This window comes from Peromyscus maniculatus, chromosome X (genome assembly GCF_049852395.1).
Source record: "Peromyscus maniculatus bairdii isolate BWxNUB_F1_BW_parent chromosome X, HU_Pman_BW_mat_3.1, whole genome shotgun sequence".
Lineage (NCBI taxonomy): Eukaryota > Metazoa > Chordata > Mammalia > Rodentia > Cricetidae > Peromyscus > Peromyscus maniculatus.
Genome location: NC_134875.1, coordinates 130,172,920 through 130,191,408, shown reverse-complemented (window position 1 = coordinate 130,191,408; position 18,489 = coordinate 130,172,920). Strand labels below are relative to the sequence as shown.

The 18,489-nt window shown below is 37.4% G+C and overlaps 1 protein-coding gene across 5 annotated transcripts in view; it reads left to right on the top strand.

Moving 5' to 3' along the window:
- Usp9x (ubiquitin specific peptidase 9 X-linked) overlaps positions 1 to 18,489 on the top strand; it is a 145,099-nt gene that overhangs the window by 86,339 nt on the left and 40,271 nt on the right. For all 5 annotated transcript variants that reach the window (XM_076562498.1, XM_076562499.1, XM_076562497.1 and 2 more), the window contains 9 exons: positions 422 to 633; positions 2,899 to 3,139; positions 3,792 to 3,941; positions 4,862 to 4,982; positions 10,266 to 10,396; positions 10,603 to 10,881; positions 14,644 to 14,769; positions 16,467 to 16,592; positions 18,322 to 18,488. In XM_076562498.1, coding sequence (XP_076418613.1) covers positions 422 to 633; positions 2,899 to 3,139; positions 3,792 to 3,941; positions 4,862 to 4,982; positions 10,266 to 10,396; positions 10,603 to 10,881; positions 14,644 to 14,769; positions 16,467 to 16,592; positions 18,322 to 18,488 — 1,553 coding nt within the window. The remainder of the gene's footprint in view (positions 1 to 421; positions 634 to 2,898; positions 3,140 to 3,791; positions 3,942 to 4,861; positions 4,983 to 10,265; positions 10,397 to 10,602; positions 10,882 to 14,643; positions 14,770 to 16,466; positions 16,593 to 18,321; position 18,489) is intronic.

Sequence of the window (18,489 nt, the reverse complement as noted above, 5' to 3'; positions counted from 1 at the left end):
GGGCATGGTAGTATATGCCTGTAATCTTGGCATCTGAGAGCCTGAGGCAGGAGAATTACAGGTTTTAAGCCAGTTTGGACTATATGTATAGTGACACTTTACCTCAAAATACATACAAAAAACATATTCTTAAATATCAAGTTCTTGTATGTCTTATATGGAATACTATCGAAGTGAATGATCTTGAAATGGTTGGATTATTTTGAATGTTGATAGTTACAGTGAAATAGGAAAGACTGTGCTGTTTATTTTCATAACCAGTAGCATAATCCTCTAAATTTCTCTTTAATCTCATTTGTCCTTATTTGACACTAGCTTCCTTTTAACAATAGTAGACTGTCTGTTTAAATATTATTATTGTTTAGAGCAGCATTGTTAGATACTCTCATCTCTGTCTTTATTTGTCCCATTATATTTGTAGGTGGTGATCCACGAAGACTTCATTCAGTCTTGCTTTGATCGTTTGAAAGCCTCTTATGACACATTGTGTGTTTTGGATGGTGACAAAGACAGTATTAATTGTGCAAGACAGGAAGCTGTTCGAATGGTTCGAGTATTAACTGTTCTAAGAGAATATATAAATGAATGTGACAGTGATTACCATGAAGAAAGAACAATTCTGCCTATGTCAAGGTATGTGAAAATAACTGATCAGCTGGGATTAATTCTTAGTTATTTGACATTTTCCTAACCATTTCCTTTTTTAAATAATGTGTACAAGGAAAAGAGAAGAGATTTATCTTCTTGAAAATGTGCTTACCCTTTAACAACTTAAGTATCTTGTGGAAATTGTTTATTTTTGTGGTAGAAGTTTATTAGGGACAAAAACACGCCTAAGACAGGAAGTGGGTCAGAGCTTATATGGCATTTTTAAAAATTTTGTGGGATTGCTTGTTTCATTGGAACATATTCTCACTGTGTAGCAAATTATTTTGTGTGTGTGGCCGTGCACATACCATAGTTTAAGTGTAGAGCTCAGAGGACAATTTGAGGGATTCAATTCTTTACCTTTTACCATTTGGGTTTTTTGGGTCCCAGGGACCAAACTTTGGTCCTCAGGTTTGATAGCAAGCTCCTTTACATGCTGAGACACCTCATAGGCCCCAAGTTTCAATGTAATTGTGTATTATATACACATGTATGTGTGTAGATGCCCCCACCATGCTCACTCATGGAAGCCAGAGGTGGACTTTGGATGTCCTGTTCTCTTACGCTCTGCCTTATTATTCCCTTCAGACAAAGTCTTTCACTGAACCTGAAACTAGACTGGCAACAAGCCCTAATCATCCTGTCTTTGCCACCCACATTTCTAGAGTTACAAGTGCTTCTAACTTTTTAATGTGGGAGCTGGGGATTTGAGCATGGATCCTCATGCTTTGTGCTTGTGTACCAAACACTCTTAACCACTGAGCTATCCCTTCAGCCTCAGTTTTTATAGTTGTTTATACTGTTAAACATTATAGCATGCCCAGTGCTTAGGAGGCATAGGCAGGGAAATGATTGCAAGTTTGAGGCTCACTTAGCCTGGTCCATATAATGAGTTCTAGACCAACCAAGGCCCTGTAGTGAGATTCTATTAAAAAAAAAACATAGTGCATAGTACATTTTTTAAAGATTTTTTTTTTAAATTTATATTTATGAGTGTTTGCCTACATGTATGTATGTATGTGTTCCATGTGTGTACCTTGGAGATCAGAAACAAGCATTACATCCTCTAGGACTGGAGTTAAAGACACTTGAGCCCTGTGAGGTGTGCTGTCATGAAGGTACTAGGAACCTGACCTAGTTCTTATGTACCCTATCTCAAACAACAACAAAATAGTATACTCAGATTGAAAAGTTATGGGGATAAATTTTTAAAACTGACTTATCAGGTAACCAATATAGTAAGGAAATGTTTTCAAATACTCTAATAGTATTCTTTTTAGGTCTTACCATTTAGTAATTCAGATATTTATGTAAAGTTTTTCCTTGATGTATATAGTTTCCTTTTTTTGTATCATACATTCAAGATAATATGCCAACATAATGTAGTTTTGGAGTGACTTGATGTTAAGAATTTTTCAGGCAATTCTGGGTGGTAGTACATGCCTTCAATCCTAGCACTCAGGCAGAGGATGGCACATCTGAGTTGAGGGCATCTTGGTCTACATAGCAGCTAGTTCCAGGCCAGCCAGAGCTACACAGTGAGACCCTGTATCACAAATAAATAAAATTCAGGAAAAATTCATAGCAGCTTTTTTGTTGATGCTCTCAAGGTTAATTTTATCTTACACATTTATAGAGAGCAAGAATTAGTGAATTAGACTTTACAAGCATAAAAATGTATGAAGTATTACTATATGTGTGTCTTAATTTTGGGAGCTGGTTGAACAGAATTGCTTTGAGTTGCTTTTCCTGGACTTAAACTTGTAATCCTTGTACTTCAGCAGTGGCTGGATTACTGGAATGAGGCACCATTTGATTTCTTACATGTCAGTACATCATTTTATGTAGCCATGGGTATAAAAGTAATAACAATGGAATATACTCACTGTTTTGGATATTGCAGTGTTTATAGTTTTTTAAAAAATTTATTTTCAGTGCACTAAAAAGTCTTAAGTTTACTTCCTTTTTTTTTTTTTTTTTTTTTTTTTGGTTTTTCAAGACAGGGTTTCTCTGTGTAGCTTTGCGCCTTTCCTGGAACTCACTTGGTAGCCCAGGCTGGCCTTGAACTCACAGAGATCCGCCTGGCTCTGCCTCCCAAGTGCTGGGATTAAAGGCGTGCGCCACCATCGCCCGGCTTTACTTCCTTTTTTTAATAAGAAAATATTCAATGTTAAATTTCCATCTATTTTCTTGTCAGCTAAATTTTGAAATCTGAGTATATTATATTTTCCTTTTCTTTTTCCCTACCAGAGCTTTCCGTGGTAAACACCTCTCTTTTATAGTTCGATTTCCAAACCAAGGCAGACAAGTAGATGACTTGGAAGTTTGGTCTCATACAAATGATACAATTGGTTCAGTTCGACGATGTATTCTCAATCGCATTAAAGCTAATGTAGCTCATACAAAAATTGAACTCTTTGTGGGTGGTGAACTGATTGATCCTGGAGATGACAGAAAGTTGATTGGACAATTAAATCTAAAAGATAAATCAGTAAGTATATATAATTACCAAAAGAGAAATTTTTAATAGAACCTCAGCCTATATTTCATTGTTAAAAATTATGTTAGATGTTAGGGTTATAACTCTAACCCAAACAAGCATTGGGATACTTACAATAGATCCAAAACAAGTGGTTACAAGAGAATACCTTTTAGGGGCTGGAGAGATGGCTTAGAGGTTAAGAACATTGGCTGTTCTTCCAAAGGTCCTGCGTTCAATCCCAGTACCCACATTGTGGCTCACAACCATCTGTAATGAGATCTGGTTCCCTCTTCTGGCCTACAGGGATACATGCAAACAGCACTGTATACGTAATAAATAAATCGTTTTAAAAAGAGAGAGTACTTTTTAAATGCACTTTTGAAAATATTAGCATCTAGTTTTGTTTTTAATGTATATGAGTGTTTTACATGCATGTATGTTTTATGCACCATGTGTGTGCCTGGTGCCCTTAAAGATCAGAAGAGAAGGTATTGGGTTCCCTGGAACTGGAGTCGCATTGTGAACTGCTATATGGGTATTGGGAATTAAACCCAGGTCCCCTGTAAAATTGGATTCTGTTCTTGGTATATTACTATGTTCTAAGTTTTGTTTTATATGGTTTTTTTTCCTTGTCTTTAATTCTAATATGTATCATTTTCAGCTAATTACAGCCAAACTTACACAAATAAGCTCCAATATGCCTTCAAGTCCGGATAGCTCTTCCGATTCCTCAACTGGATCTCCTGGAAACCATGGTAATCACTACAGTGATGGCCCCAACCCCGAAGTGGAAAGCTGTTTGCCTGGAGTGGTAAGTAGATTCAATTGTGCAAGGCATTATGCTAGAATTGTTGAGAATAGACAAGTACATAAAAAAGGTTTGTTGTTGTTGCAGAAGTCTTTGTTTAATGAGGCAAAATAGTTACACAATTATCCATATAAATTTCAGTAAAGTCTTCTGAAAGGCAATTTTTTTTAAATATTTATTTATTATGTATACAGAGGAGGGTGCCAGATCTCATTACAGATGGTTGTGAGGCACCATGTGGTTGCTGGGAATTGAACTCAGGACCTCTGGATGAGCAGGCAGTGCTCTAAACCTCTGAGCCATCTCTCCAGCCCCGAAAGGCAATTTTAAGTCGAAAGTTTAAACAAAACGTCCCTGTAGTTACTATTTGGTTATATTTGCATATAGTTAATCTATTGGAGTTAAATTGTAACATTTCAATATATAAATGTAGAAAGCTACTATAAAGTGAAAGGATCCACTTTATAGCTCTTATAAAGTGTCCTATAAAGTGGATCCTTTCAAAACTTTGTATGTAGAGAAATATCTATAATCTTTCTCAAATTGTATCCAAAGAAACAGTGACATTTCCCATTCTTGACCTCTTCTTCAAACCTCCTCCTAAGAACTTTAATGTCTTCAATAATACCAACCACTTCAGTGTAAGAACAAACTGGTTAGGAATTTAGTAGTGGCATGGTAGCAGTTTCATTATGTCCAGAGTCATCTTAAGTTATATGCAGGTGAGAGGAAATAGTTGAATAAATAGAAAGCTATTGCAAATGTGGCTAAGATGATGTGTAAGGTCTGTATCTTGAAGAATTTGTAAAGGTAAGATGAGGAAGAACAACAGGAGCAAACTATGGAGATTTTAAATTTTAGCGAGACCTTTTGAATCCAAAGAATAATTTACAGGTAATTATTTTGTGTATTTTATATTCTAGATTATGTCACTTCATCCCAGATACATCTCTTTCCTTTGGCAAGTTGCAGACTTAGGAAGCAGTCTAAATATGCCACCTCTTAGAGATGGAGCAAGAGTGCTTATGAAACTTATGCCACCAGGTAAGATGTTTTCAGTGATGACATAATGCATCACACACACACACACACACACACAGAGTTTTTGTTTGTTTGTTTGTTTGTTTGTTTTAGACAGAGTTTGTCTCTGTGTAGCCCTGCCTGTCCTAGAACTCTGTAGACCAGAGTGCCACTACAGCTCAGCAACAAATTCTTTTTCTAAATGAACCATTTCTCAGTGGTTGTAGGTCTGAAGGCCAGAATCTTCCTACAACTAATTTTTATACAGCTCAGCAGTTAAAGAATGTCTCTAAATTTTTTATTGGCTAAAGTAAAACCAAAAGATATCTCTTGGGCATCTTGTGAGATGGCTCAATGGATGCAAGTGTTGGCCTCCAGATCTGATGAACCGTGTTAGATAACTCCTTCAACTGTCCCCTGACTTCCACACGTTTGCCATTCACTCGCATATGTACACATACAGATAAGTGTAACAAATTTAAAGCATTCATTTTTGATACCAGATTCTACGAAATTTAAATTTTAGTCATTATCTTTTAAGTTTTGCTAGTGTACAGCCTCACTCATTCATATATATTGTTTGCAGTTTTTTGTCAATCAACAGGTAAGAAGTCAGTAGCAGAGACCATGTGGCTCTAAACCCTAAAATTTGTACTGTGGCCATTTGTTGAACCTGTCTGCCTAGGGCCAGTAAGATGGCTCAGCAGGTAAAGGTGCTTGCCAACAGCCTTGAAAACCTGAATTTGATTCCTAGAACCCTCACGGTGGAAGGAAAGAACAAATTCCTTCAAGTTATCCTCTGACCTCCATTTGTGTGCCCATGGCACATGCGCACATACAAGTGCACATTAGACACAAACTTTTAATTCAATATTTTTCAAAGAAAAGGAAAATGGTTTACCCATTAAGACTCATCTACAAGGGTACCTTAAATAAGACCTGAACTGGAGCAACACCAGTAGACATGCTAACATGAAAGAAAATTTCATGAGTCCTCAACCCTAGACAAAAAACTACAGACAACTAAGGATTTAAGGGAGCATGAGAAATATTTTTATCCAAGAAGGCTCCTAGAATAGTTATCCAGTACCAAGTGGTATCACTGAAATGATACATACAAATAACATTATACAAATTGAGCAGGTTATATTTATATATTAGTAAAAGAAAAATGGAGGTTGGAAAGATGGCTCAACCATTAAGAGCACTTGCTAATTGACCCGGGGTATCTTTTACAGTTCTTTGTCACTTTAGATGTCTACTGATTTTTTTACTATGTTGCTGAAAACTTAATTCTCACATCTTTCCAGTACTTGCTTAAATCCATGTTCAACATTTATATTTTCAAGATTGTGAAAAAACAGTTCTTTAAATTAATGAAGCATTCATTTTTTCTATGTGCCTGTCATTAATTGTTCACACATACATTTTAAGACCTTCTCAAAATGATTTTTCATTTTGTAACATAGTTTGTCTAATAGTCCATATAGAGTTCAAATAGAGCACTAATAAAAGTATCTTCAAAGAATCTGGACATCCCAATAAAGTAGCTGAGTGTGGCTGAGGCTGCCTCAAAGTTTAAAGGCATATATGTAACCAGTAGAGGGGAAGGACTGGCTTGACATTAATGAAGATGGCACAGGTAAAATTGGAGTTCTGCACTCATAGGCTGCCATTTGTTTAAGACAGGCACAAAAATAAGTAAATCTATTAATCAGAATACTCTCATAGTCCACTTTCTGTGAAGAGACTGGGTTGCAAGTACTCTGTTTTCTTTAAAAAGTTGAACGGGTTTCTCTTGAGTCACTGCAAGGCTAAAGGGGTTTTGCTTGCTTGTTTTTGTTACTGAAAATAACAGTTCTTGTGCGGTGGTGATGGCCATGAATCTCTGAGTTCGAGGCCAGCCTGGTCTGCAGAGTGAGTTCCAGGACAAACCAGAGTGATCACAGAGAAAGAAACCCTGTCTCAAAAAAATAAAATAACAGTTCTTTCCTACAGTTGCCTGGACAAAATAACATACAAATAGATTAACTTTTTATGTTAATCTGAGTTGTATTTTGCCAGTTGAATATGAGCTAGTTGTGATTATAGAAGTACATACTAACAAAAGATTATTTCAATAGATTTTTTTCTTATTCTTTAGTTTCCAGTGTTTCTTACTTCTGTTCCTTTATTCTTCTTCTCTTTTGGTTTTTCGAGACAGGGTTTCTCTGTGTAGCTTTGCGCCTTTTCTGGATCGTGCTCTGTAGACCAGGCTAGCCTGGAACTCAGAAAGATCCTCCTGCCTCTGCCTCCCGAGTGCTGGGATTAAAGGCGTGCGCCACCACCGCCCAGCCCTTTATTATTCTTTATCTTAACTAAAAAGGAGAGATATAATTGAGTTCCTTTAAAAGGAAAACTAAAACCTTTTTATACTGAAATAATTAACTCCCAAAAAACCAGTTTTCTCCTGTGGATTGTTCCTGGGTGTATCAATTACAGCAAGCCCCATGTTGGCCAACACAAAATGAAGTCCATGTGTTTTGGTAGGCTTTTCCTCGGTTTATTTTGTTTTGGCACTTTTTGTTTTACTGGTTTCTTGTTCTGTTCTTTTTTTTTTTTTTTTTTTTTTTTTTTTTTTTTTTTTTTTTTTTTTTTAAGAGAACAGTGGTTAGGGATATAGGAGAAGTTGGGAAAGTAGAAAAATATGATCGAAATATATTGGGTGTTTTGTATGTTTGGTTGGTTTGGTTTTTCAAGACAGAGTCTCTCTCTAGTCTTCGCTTTCCTGGAACTAGGTCTGTAGACCAGGCTGGCCTCGAACTCAGCAGAGATCCACCTGCCTCTGCCTCCCAAGTGCTGGGATTAAAGCTACCACTGCCTGGCTAAAATACATTATATTTAAAACAACAACAAAAACTCCAAAATTGAATAACATTTACTGTAATAGTCTCTCTCTGGTCTCTTTCTGTCTTTTAAGTGGGCAAGTTGTAGACATTTTTTTGTTCATTCCCTCTACACCTTGGATAATTTATTGACAGCTGTATAGATTTGGCTTCCTCTTGTTTTTTTTACATTTAGTCCTGACCTGCCAAAGACAGTTTTTGCTTTATGTGTACAGATTAAACCTTCACAACATAGTTTTTTTACTTGCATATTCTTTCTTTTTTAATTTAAGAAGTTTTTTTTATATTCATTTTTACATACCAACCACGGATCCCTCACAACATAGTTTAAAAACACAAACCCGGCCGGGAGGTGGTGGCACACACCTTTAATCCTAACAGGCGGTTCTCTGTGAGTTCGAGGCCAGCCTGTTCTACAGAGTGAGATCCAGGAAAGGCACCAAAACTACACAGAGAAACCCTGTCTCGAAAAATTAAAAAAAAAAAAAACCACAGCAAAGCCTTGAGCTTGTGGTTTGAACTTCCTGCCACCAGATGGAGACATGGAGCTCTTGCCAAGAAGCTCAGGCAAAAAACATAAAAGATTGCTTTTTCTTCATATTTTTTAAAACCACAATTTAGTACTTAAATTTGAACCAGTAAGATGGCTGAGTTGTACTTACGGCGGAAGCCTGATGACCTACCTGAATTCCATCCCCAGAACCCATATAAAAATGGAATCGGGTAAACTGAATTTGAAACAGCCAATATTTGGTTAAAGTATGTATTGCTTTACCAAGTAGAATGAGTTGCTTTTCCTAAGAGCTACCTCCTTCAAGGAGTTCAATGTAAAGAATATTTTTAAATATTCCAAAGTGTGTTGTAAGCTCTTCTCTTTCTCTCTATCTCTGTCTCTCTTTCTCATTGTTTTGGTTTTTGGTTTTTTGAGACAGGGTCTTACTATGTAGGTTTTGCTGGCCTATAATTCACAGAGATCCACCTGCCTCTGCCTCCTCAGTGTTGTCCTTCATCCTCCAAAAAATAAGTCAATTTCCCAAGACCACAGTTATCTATTGATGGCAAGATTATGGGTAGATTAATTTTTTTCCATCCATATTTATAATTAAAAAGTTTGTATATGATCAGGGGCATAAAATTATTTAGATATACATATATGTAAGGGCTGGAATGGCCACAAAGCAATCATTTGGTTCAGACTCCTCAGATAGATAAACAGTATTTAAATGATTTGTTTAGTATTCGTTGCTTCCTTTTGAACTTTTTTTTTGCACAGCATAAGATACAGACTTGGGAATGCTTTTGTTCTTTTTTTTTTTTTATTTTCATTTTATGTGCATTTGTGTTTTTGCCTTCATGTATGTGAGGATGTCGGATCCCTTGGAACTGGAGTCACAGACAGTTGTCAGCTGCCATGTGGGTGCTGGGAATCAAACCTGGGTCCTCTGAAAGAGCAGTCAGTGCTCTTAATCACTGAGCCATCGCTCCAGCCCCAAAGATTTATCCTTTTGAACTTTTTTTGTGACAGGGTCTTGCTGTGTATTTCTGGCTGGCTTTGAACTTGCTATGTAGACTAGGCTAGCCTTGAGCTGTACCTCCTAAGTATTGGGACTTAAGGCATGTACTACCACACTTGGCCTTAAACTTTTTTTATATATTTGTTGCATTTTTATATTCATTTTTTGTAGAGATGCCACATGTTTATGTGGAGGTCAGAAGGTAACCTCAGAAATTAGTTTCCTCTTTCCATCATGTATGTTTTAGGAATTGAACTCGGGTTATCCATCAGTTTGGTAGCAAGGACATAAATCTACTGAATCATCTAGATTGATCTCACTTTTTCAGTCCTACTTTTTGGTTCCATCATTTACTCAAGGTTTTTGATTGTTTGTTTCATTTTTGTTTGTTTGAGACAGAGTATCACTATGTAGCTCTAGCTGTCTTCAAACTCTCAGAGATCTGCCTGCCTCTGCACTGAGATTAAAGGTATGCACTGCAGTGTCAGGCTTCTCCTCCTCCTCTTCACCTTCTTCAGTCTTTTTAAGGTTCAATTTCTTGGGTACAGTGATGTCACTCTGTCGAAACAAAGTAGGTAATACATACTGTCATAAGGCAAACAGTAAATGTGGAGGTAAGAACTATTCATTTGCAAGTGTTTTTTTAAAAATCAGTCTCCTGCAGCTGAATAGAGCATGTTGACTGGAGGCTCCTGGATGAGAGACTGGTCCCTTGAGTGTTAAAAGGCTTTGATTAGTGTTTTGTTTGTCTCTCATTTGTTTGCTTTTAAATCAACTCAGATATGGCTCTATGCTTTAGAAGCTTACCTGAGTTGTTTGCTGTTCTATGCTCTTGAAAATGCTAGAAGTGATATAGATGTGAATTGTGTTTTATTTCAGACTGTGCTTTCTCTCTCTCTTCCTTACAGATAGTACAACAATAGAAAAATTAAGAGCTATTTGTTTGGACCATGCCAAACTTGGAGAAAGCAGCCTTAGTCCGTCTCTTGACTCACTTTTCTTTGGACCCTCTGCCTCACAAGTGCTATACCTAACAGAGGTTGGTTTTTGATTTTTCAATTTTGAAGTTCATGTTCTTTAAATTTCATCTTTGATGTGTTACTGTGAAGAATATAGATAAGATTATTGTTAGATGTTTTTGAAACGGTCAAGAATATCTTAACAGTCTTTGATAAAATGGAGGTTATGTTTAAAATCCTTTTTAATACACTCCTTCCCTTCTTCCCCTCCCTCTTTTATTTTCAGGTAGTCTATGCCTTGTTAATGCCTGCTGGTGCACCCCTCGCTGATGATTCCTCCGATTTTCAGTTTCACTTCTTGAAAAGTGGTGGTCTACCCCTTGTCCTGAGTATGCTAACCAGAAACAACTTCCTACCAAATGCAGATATGGAAACTCGAAGGGGTGCCTACCTCAATGCTCTTAAAATAGCCAAACTGTTACTAACTGCCATTGGCTATGGCCATGTTCGGGCTGTGGCAGAAGCTTGTCAGCCAGGTGTAGAAGGCGTGAATCCCATGACATCGGTAATGCAGATTGGTTTTGTTTTGTTTTTTTAATTTCTAATAATAAATAGTAGTTTTTATGGTTAAATTTCTCAGCAATTCAAAAGTCTAAAGTTCAACTTTGACTCAGTGTTGAAATTTTCTTTCCAGTGGGTATCTTGTTAGTAGGAATTTTCACTTATTCGAGTGTATTTGTATTAAAAGTTACACACACAGCCGGGCGTTGGTGGCGCACGCCTTTAATCCCAGCACTCGGGAGGCAGAGCCAGGCGGATCTCTGTGAGTTCGAGGCCAGCCTGGGCTACCAAGTGAGCTCCAGGAAAGGCGCAAAGCTACACAGAGAAACCCTGTCTCGAAAAACCAAAAAAAAAAAAGGTTACACACACTCTGCACTGGCTTCACTACTGCTTCCCTACTACTAATTTTGGAGGGCAGTTCCTTCAGTTCCTTTCTGACCACTTCAGTCTTGCTTGACTCTCACTTAGTGTAAACCTTAAAAAAAAAAAAAGCCTACATGAATGAATTCTAACTTGTGCCAACCAGGTAAGATACCAGTGGTGTTGAGTTGTAATTAATTTAGCCTTTTACCAATTTTCTTTCTCACCTTCATTGGCTTAAACTCTAATTATGAAATCACTGTCATTCTGTCTTTGCTCGGATGGCATCTTTCAGCCATTTTGATGAAGTTTTCAAGATACGTTAACGAGTTTGATACTACTGGGCGGTGGTGGCTCACGTCCCCACTGGGCAGTGGTGGCACACGCCTTTAATCCCAGCACTGTGGAGGCAGAACCAGGCGGATCTCTGTGAGTTCGAGGCCAGTCTGGTCTACAGAGCGAGATCCAGGACAGGCACCAAAACTACACAGAGAAACCTTGTCTCGAACCTCCCCCCCCCAAAAAAAAAAAGAGAGAGGTTGATGCCTAGTTAAAGGTTAAACTCTAAATTTAATTTTTAAATAATAGTTACAAAATTACTGATATCAACGACAGAAGTCTTTGGGGGGACAGAAGCAAGGATTATTACATATTCAAGGTTAGCCTAGGCTACAGACCCTCTCGCTACAAAAGTCTCAAAGAAGAGGTTTTTTTTTTAATTAGAAATTATGTAGATCATACATGAACAGCCTGGACATGAGTGGGAGCAATGAAGGGTGAGGGTCGAGGGAAAGAGAGCGGGAGATCCTAGCTGGATCAAGAACAGAGAGGGAGAACAAGGAATAGGAGACCATGGTAAATGAAGACCACATGAGAAAAGGAAGAAACAAAGTGCTAGAGAGGCCCACAGAAATCCACAAAGATACCCCCACAAAAGACTGCTGGCAATGGTCGAGAGACAGCCGGGACTGACCTACTCTGGTGATGGGATGGCCAAACACCCTAATAGTGGGGCCAGAAACCCCATCCAAGGACTGAGGGATCTGAATGCAGACATCTACGGCTAGGCCCTGGGTGGAGCGCTGGGAGTCTAATTAGTAAGAAAAGGGAGGGTTTATATGAGCGAGAATTGTTGAAACCAAGGTTGGATAAAGCACAGGGACAAATAGCCAAACAAATGGAAACACATGAACTATGAACCAAAGGCTGAGGGGCCCCCAACTAGATCAGGCCCTCTGAATAGGTGAGACAGTTGATTGGCTTGATCTGTTTGGGAGGCATCCAGGCAGTGGTACTGGGTCCTGTGCTCATAGCATGAGTTAGCTGTTTGAAACCTGGGGCTTATGCAGGGACACTTGGCTCAATCTGGGAGGAGGGGACTGGACCTGCCTGGACTGAGTCTATCAGATTGATCCCAGTCCTCGGAGGAGACCTTGATCTGGAGGAAGTGGGAATGGGGGGTGGGCTGGGGGGAAGGGGAGGGGGCAGGAAGGGAGAGAACAAGGGAATCTAGGGCTATTATGTACAACTGAATAGTATTGTAAAAAATAAAATAATAAAAAAAAAAGAAATTATGTAGATCATAATTGGGGAGGAATGGAGTGTTGGTGATTATGATATGTAATTGTTTCAAATATAATACTGTGATATTTAAAGGAAGAACCTTCTTCTGAAATATTTCCCAAAATAATTTATGAATGAAGTGATGGGTTTTGGTTTTTTGAGGTTGTTTTTGTTTTAGTTGTTTCTGGGTTTTTGTTGTTTATTGTTGTTCTGTGTTTTTTTGGGTTTTTTTTCCTATTCGTTTGTTTTGGTTTTCGAGACAGGATTTCTCTGTGTGGCCCTCACTGTCCTAGAATGTATTCTGTAGATCATGTTTTTTTTGGGGGGGGGTTGATGCAGGGTTTTTCTGTGTGGTCTTGGCTGTCCTGGAAAGCGCTCTGTAGACCAGGCTGACCTCAAACTCAGAGATCCACCTGCCTCTGCCTTCTGAGTGCTGGGATTAAAGGTGTGTGTCACTACTTACTGCCCAGCTATAAATGAAGTTTCATGATACCCAAGATTTTGCCTAACAGCAATCCTAGATTAAAGAGCAATGGAGATGGAAAGTGAGAGGGAGTAATTAGGTAATTGACAATACTTGCAGAATAATGAGCACTTTGAGATAAGTTGTATTATCTTATTCTGACCACTTTCATATATTAGATATTTTCTGTAAGGCAGCCAGGTATGTTGGAAGTTTAAGGCCATACTGGGCTACATATTTTCAGAAGCAGACCTAAAGAAAGGAGCAAACTTCCATAAAAATTATTTAAATTATGTATATATATACATACATAATACATATATTTTAATGCAATTCTTAATAGGTTAAAAGGAAACACAGATGTGGTGTTCTTCTTACCAGCACTTGGAAGGACACAAACAAAGCAGGAGAAAAGCCCAGAGTTTAGAGCCGCTGGGCTTTAATAGAGACCCTGTATCTCACCCAGTAAGGGAGGGCTCTTGTTAGGATAAAACAGATTCTTAATTTAATCCATGACATGACTACTTAATGACATATAATACACACAAAAGCCACTAACACACTTCTTTTCTATCTTTCCTGTAATACTCAGAGAATATCCCATTTGTGAGTTGCAGATACTAAGGTATTATAATTATAATTGTCAAGTATTTGTGGGTGTATATTATAATTGTCAAGTATTTGTAGGCTGTGTGTTGGTGGTGCACGCCTTTAATCCCAGCACTTGGGAGGCAGAGACAGGCGGATCTTTGTGAGTTCAAGGCCAGCCTGGTCTACAGAGGGAGATCCAGGAAAGGCGCAAAGCTACACAGAGAATCCCTGTCTTGAAAAAAAAACAACACAAAAAACACTTAATATAGAGATATCTTAAACATTTACAAGACATAGAAGTTAGAACTCAAAGACAGAATTATTCAGCTAACTACTTCTGTTTCTCGTTGATTAAAAATCTTAGTATACTATTAAATAAAATAGTATTTAATATAAAATATAGTATAAAATAAAATAAAAAAAGCTGCTATCTTTTATATGTTTTATTTTTTTTATATTCCTAATTTTTCTCATTTTCAAAGTAAAATTTGATAACTGGAGATTAGGAGCAGGGTCTCCCCAAAGGGTGCACATGTAAAAAAAATTCATGATTTACTGAATCTTTAGATGAGATTGGACTTGATCTGTTTGTAGAAACGTGGATTATATTAATCTAGAATAAGGGAATATAGAGAAATTTGTCCTACCTGGATGACATGTTGGCAAGATGGAGTGGTTTGTGTGTGAATGTGGAAAGAAAACATTTTAATGGAATGTTGATGAGTAGGGTACAAATGTTTGAGTCAAGTTTTATATAGAATACTCAAAGGGTTAACTTTTTTTTTCCAGGTCAACCAAGTAACTCATGATCAAGCAGTGGTGCTACAAAGTGCCCTTCAGAGCATTCCTAATCCGTCGTCTGAATGCATGCTTAGAAATGTGTCTGTTCGTCTTGCTCAGCAGATTTCTGATGAGGTTAGTAGTCTTAAGAGTAGTATATATACATATATGTGTCTATATATATGTATATATATGTATATGTATCATGTGTTACTACACAAAATTATGTATCAATAATAAACATAATATTTATGATATAGTATAGATATAATTTTATGTAATAGCTTATGATGTGTATACATAATGCTTCATAAGTGTTACTGTACACTTTTTTTAATTTTTATTTTATTTGTGTTTTACCTACATGTATGTCTGTATACAACTTGCATGCCTTGATGCCCTTGGAGGCCAAAAGAGTATTTGGATACCCTAGAACTAGAACTAAAACTACAGATGGCTCTGCGCTGCCATTTGGATACTGGGAATTGAACCCTGAATCTTCTAGAAAAGCAGCCAGTGATCCTAACCACTGAGCCATCGCTCCAATCCCAAAAGAACTTTTTAAAAATTCACTTGTTTTACTGGTTCAGTCTAGATAATGTTTTCCTAATGTCAACATAATATTATTAGTTAATTGGGGAGGAGGGAGATTTCAAGACACGGTTTCTCTGTGTAGTTTTGGTGCCTATCCTAGATGTCGCTCTGTAAACCAGGCTGGCCTCGAACTCAGAGAGATGCACTTGCCTCTGCCTCCTGAGGTCTGGGATTAAAGGTGTGTGCCACTGCCACCTGGGTAGTACATAAATTTTTAATTGGCTTTTTGTATAATAAACAGTGTTTTTTCAAAATATACGTTCGATACATTTTTACATACATATAAACAGTACACAGAATATTTTTTCTGTGTTGTTGAGACTCAAGATCAAATCCAAAGTTTCAAACCTTTAGTCCTAAAACAGATTATTTCTGTAATTCTCCCCTGTGGGTTTTTGTTTTGTTTTGTCCCTATAAAAGAGGGTTTTTGTTTTGTTTTGTTTTGTTTTGTCTTTTGGTTTTTTTTGTTTTTCAAGATAGGGTTTCTCTGAGTAACAACCTTGCTGTCCTGGAACTCACTGTGTAGACCAGGCTGGCCTCCAACTTACAGAGATCCTCCTGCCTTTTCCTTCTGAGTGCTGAGATTAACGGTGTGGGTCACCACGCCCTGTTAAAAGTGTTCATTTTCTTGAATTTTAATCATTTGGATTGTGTGCCAGTACATAATCCCATCACTTGGGAGGCTGAAGCATAAGGATAACAAATAGAAGGCGAAAAAAAAAAACAAGTTGATGATGTTTTGTGAGTTGTCAGTGTTCTAAGGCTCCATGGTTCATTCCTTTTTGTTAAATATGATTCTCTTATAAGCTGGTTGTGGTGACACATATCTTTAGTCCCAGCCCTTGAGGGGCAGAGGCAGGTGGGTCTCTGAGTTGTAGGCCAGCCTTGTGTACATAGTGACTTCCAGGACAGCCAAAGCTACATAGACTGCCCCAAAGCACGCGCGTGCGCATGCACACACACACACGCACACACACACACACACACACACACACACACACCAGAATATGTATACACTCAAATACATCTTTTATATATAAAACAAACCTATATATTTTTCCCAGTATGAATATGCCATACTTTCTTTATTTGGCAAAATATACTTGGGGTTTTTTCCCTTTCAGATGTGACCAAAACTGCTTTGAAAATTCTATACAAGTATTTGGCTTTCTTTTCTTTTGTTGTAAACACTTGCGAGTGCAATGGTTGTCTTAACAGTTTTAATTATTATTTTATAGGCTTCAAGATACATGCCTGATATTTGTGTAATTAGAGCTATACAAAAAATTATTTGGACATCAGGATGTGGGGGATTACAGCTGGTATTCAGCCCAAATGAAGAAATCACAAAAATTTATGAAAAGGTAAGATTTTTTTTTTTTTCCGAGACAGGGTTTCCCTGTGTAGCTTTGGAGCCTTTCCTGGAACTCACTCTGTAGACCAGGCTGGCCTCGAACTCACAGAGATCCACCTGGCTCTGCCTCCCAAGTGCTGGGATTAAAAGCGTGCGCCACCACTGCCCGGCTGGTAAGAATTATTAAGAGAAATATATCCCTTGTATTAAAATGAATGTTAGTGAATTTTGTGCATATGACTACACTTGTTCTATGTTCATCTTTAAATATCATTACATAGTAATAATTTCAGCTATCATTGAATAAAGATTTACTTTAAAAATACTTTAATACTGCTATGAGGCTGCTTTAAAATTAAAAGGGACATTTTTCTGTTTTCACTGAAGTAGGTCTATTTCAAAGAATTCGCTTTTTCTCATTCCTTTTTTTTTTCCATTATCTTTTGGTCCTATATAAATTAGGGTTCTGTCATGTATACCTATCCTTGGATACTACTGCATTCTTAGCTTTTTTGGGGGGGGGGTGGTTTTTGTTTTTATTTTGTTTTCTTTTATGTGTGTGTTTTGCCTACATGCACCTATGTGTACCAATGCTTGGTCCCCTTAAAAGTCAGAAGAGGGTGTTGTATCCCCTGGCACTGGAGTTACAGACAGTTGAAAGGCACTGTGCAAATGCTGTAAATTGAAACTGGTTCTTCTATTAAGAGCAATAGTGCTGTTAACTGCTGAGCCAACTCTCCAGCCCACACTGCTACATTCTTTTTTGTTGTTGTTGTTTAAACTGCTACATTCTTAAGAAAAACTTGAGCAATAAGGACTCCCTTGCTCAGTAGAGCTTCATTCCCCTTTATATCAAACATTCATTGTCCTTATTACTATTTTTGTGTTCCTGTATTATCTGTTTGGTATAGTTCTCAGTACTCATTCAGCAAAATAATTGAAAGCCTATTTCTTTCACATTGCTATAATACTGACTTTTCAATAAAATCACAGCATATTTGAGGTTAGGAAAAAATTTTGAAACCCTTACTGAACAATTGTTGAAGGAGATTGGTTGTTGGTTCAAAAGTACATAACTCAGAAGGTCTCTAGGAGCTTCTTATTAATGATATATATTCTCAGTATGTGCCTTTAACCCCTTTTGAGTCCTAGCAGAATATTGATCTTAGACTTCATTTTTTATTGTAGTTGTTTCCAAACTATTCCAAAAGGCCTCAAGAGATATGGATAAAGAGAAGGACCATGGGGGCTGGAGAGATGGCTCAGAGGTTCAGAGCACTGGCTTCTCTTCCAGAGGTCCTGAGTTCAATTTCCAGGAACCACATGGTGGCTCACAACCATCTGTAATGAGATCTGGTGCCCTCTTCTGGCCTGCAAGCATACATTCAGAACACTGTATACATAATAAATAAATCTAAAAAAATAAAAAATTCACTTAAAAAAAAAAAACAAGAAGGACCATGTAGTTTTTTAACTGAGTGAAATTTTAAGCACTGAGGTTTTGAAGTCATACAAGATATTTCTTTTAAGCACTTTCTAAATTAATTTATAAAGAATTAGATTTCTTTATTGCACTTTTTAAAATAAGATTTGTTTTTGTTGTTTCTTCCCTTTTTTCCTTTCTTGTTCTCTCTGTTTCTCAGCCCCCAACCAGGAGTCTTCCCTCACACTTTCATGTTAGGTATGTTTTTTCTTTAAAAGAATCTTTAAGTAACTTGTTTCCAATTATAATTTTACAGACCAATGCAGGCAATGAGCCAGACCTGGAAGATGAACAGGTTTGTTGTGAAGCATTGGAAGTGATGACATTGTGTTTCGCCTTGATTCCAACAGCCTTAGATGCTCTAAGTAAAGAAAAGGCTTGGCAGACATTCATTATTGACTTACTATTGCACTGTCACAGCAAG